This window comes from Rutidosis leptorrhynchoides, chromosome 2 (genome assembly GCF_046630445.1).
Source record: "Rutidosis leptorrhynchoides isolate AG116_Rl617_1_P2 chromosome 2, CSIRO_AGI_Rlap_v1, whole genome shotgun sequence".
In the NCBI taxonomy this organism is placed as follows: domain Eukaryota; kingdom Viridiplantae; phylum Streptophyta; class Magnoliopsida; order Asterales; family Asteraceae; genus Rutidosis; species Rutidosis leptorrhynchoides.
Window position 1 is genome coordinate 693,600,765 of NC_092334.1, and position 2,037 is coordinate 693,602,801.

General features: G+C 32.7%; 1 protein-coding gene across 1 annotated transcript; it reads left to right on the plus strand.

The window, feature by feature from the left end:
* The first annotated feature begins 580 nt into the window (after positions 1-580).
* LOC139890380 (uncharacterized) lies at positions 581-946 on the plus strand. Its single transcript, XM_071873267.1, has one exon. It carries the CDS (start codon positions 581-583, stop codon positions 944-946), a length of 366 nt encoding a protein of 121 aa, XP_071729368.1.
* Positions 947-2,037: the final 1,091 nt, after the last annotated feature.

Genomic DNA, 2,037 nt, shown 5'->3' on the forward strand with positions numbered 1-2,037 from the left:
TATCACCGAAAGCTCGTCATGGACCCCAAGTTAACCCAGCGGTTAAGATTTATGTAATTTTCTTTTGTCTATTTACATTAAGAAAAATGTAAGGCTTACAAAAGAAAATTTTAAGATTGTATAAAAGATTAAAACTTCGTTCTTAACACGATGAAAAAAAAAAAAAAAAAAAAAAAAAAAACCATAGTTAGACATTTCTGGCCATAAATTTCTTCCCAAAATTCTCTTTAGCAAAAAATGACCACCACCATTAGACAAATACATATCGTAATTAGTAGTTGGTGAGTATTTGTCATATATCTACCTCATACTTTTTGGTGTTTGTTTCCTACTAATATTTGAGACAATTACTTAGATGACAAAATTTGATACTTGATATCTTATAACATCGAGAAGGATTGACAAGGACGTGACTCACCTTATTAAAGTAGGATGATTGAAGTGGAGAGCTTCGACCAGAGTCTTGTGCGATAACAAGGCTCCTTTTAAGCTGAAGGGGAAATTCTTCAAGGTGGCAATTAGACCGGCCATATTATACATATCAGAGTGTTGGCCATTGACGAAGGCCCGGGAAAGAATGATGGAGGTGGCTGAGATGAGGATGTTAAGGTGGACATGTGGTAGAACCATGCTAGATATGTTACCAAATGGGTTTTTTAGGGAGAACATGGAAGTTGAGAGCATCATCAACAAACTTAGAGAAGGACGACTTCGTTGGTTTGGGCATGTAATGAGGCGCCCACTTACTGCACCTGTTAGGAGAGTAGAAGCCCTCACGTTGGAAGGTGTAAGAAGAAGAGGTAGATCTAGACGTAGGTGGGAGGATCGAGTGAAGAACGACATGAGAGAGCTTTTATTGACTGATGACGACATGACTTCTAACACCCCTTTCGTCATAAGGCGTGGAATTAGAATAGGAATGTGTGGAGGTCTAGAATTAGAATAGAGGAGTAATTTTTTTTTAAGATAAATTACTTTTTTTGTCGGTGGATGTATGTATTCATGTTTATGTACGTAGGGATGTATGTTTGTATATGTGTGTATGTATGTATATATGCATGTAAGGAGGTTTATGTAAGTTTATGTATGTATGTTTACGTATGCATGGCTATGCACGAAATATATATATATATATATATATATATATATATATATATATATATATATATATATATATATATATATATATATATATATATATATATATATATATATATGAGTAAGGTATTTTTGGTTTCTGAATATATGAGTAAATTTACATAAACGTTTGTTGTGTAAGATATATGATAATGCTAAAAACGAACATATATTTCATAGCATTATTCCTCAAGAAAGACAAGCTTTTAGTTGCAATTGTTCTATTTACAAGTGATATTCGTTTAAATAATAAAAGGTGAAGACAAAAGACAGATTCGACGAATTGAAGACGCAAACGACCAAAAAGCTCAAAAGAACAAAAGACAATCAAAGAGGTTCCAATTATTGATAAGAAACGTCTCGAAATTACAAGAGTACAAGATTCAAAACGCAAAGTACAAAATATAAAATTGTACGCAAGGACGTTCGAAAATCCGGAACCGGGACTAGAGTCAACTCTCAACGCTCGACGCAACGGACTAAAAATTACAAGTTAACTATGTATATAAATATAATATAATATATAATTAATTATATTAATTATATATATATTATATTTATAAATAAAAACTGTCGGCAGAGAAAGACTCCAAAAGGGTGAGCTGTAAAAACAAACTCCGCGACTCGCGGAGTTTGAAGGCCAAAAAGGCCGCGAGTCGCGGAGCCCCAAAATGAAAAACTGCCTATAAAGCCAACCGAATTCTGATCATTTTCATCCATCTTTTTCTTCTTCTCTCATATATACGTAAAATATATATTTATAATTTATATTTTAATTTTAATTTTAATTATAATTCTAATAATAAGGGTATGTTAGCGAATGTTGTAAGGGTGTAAGTCGAAATTCTGTCCGTGTAACGCTACGCTATTTTTAATCATTGTAAGTTATGTTCAACCTTT

Coding starts and splice junctions, on each gene's coding strand:
- LOC139890380 (XM_071873267.1), top strand. CDS start 581: ATGGAGGTGGCTGAGATGAGGATGTTAAGGTGGACATGTGGTAGAACC.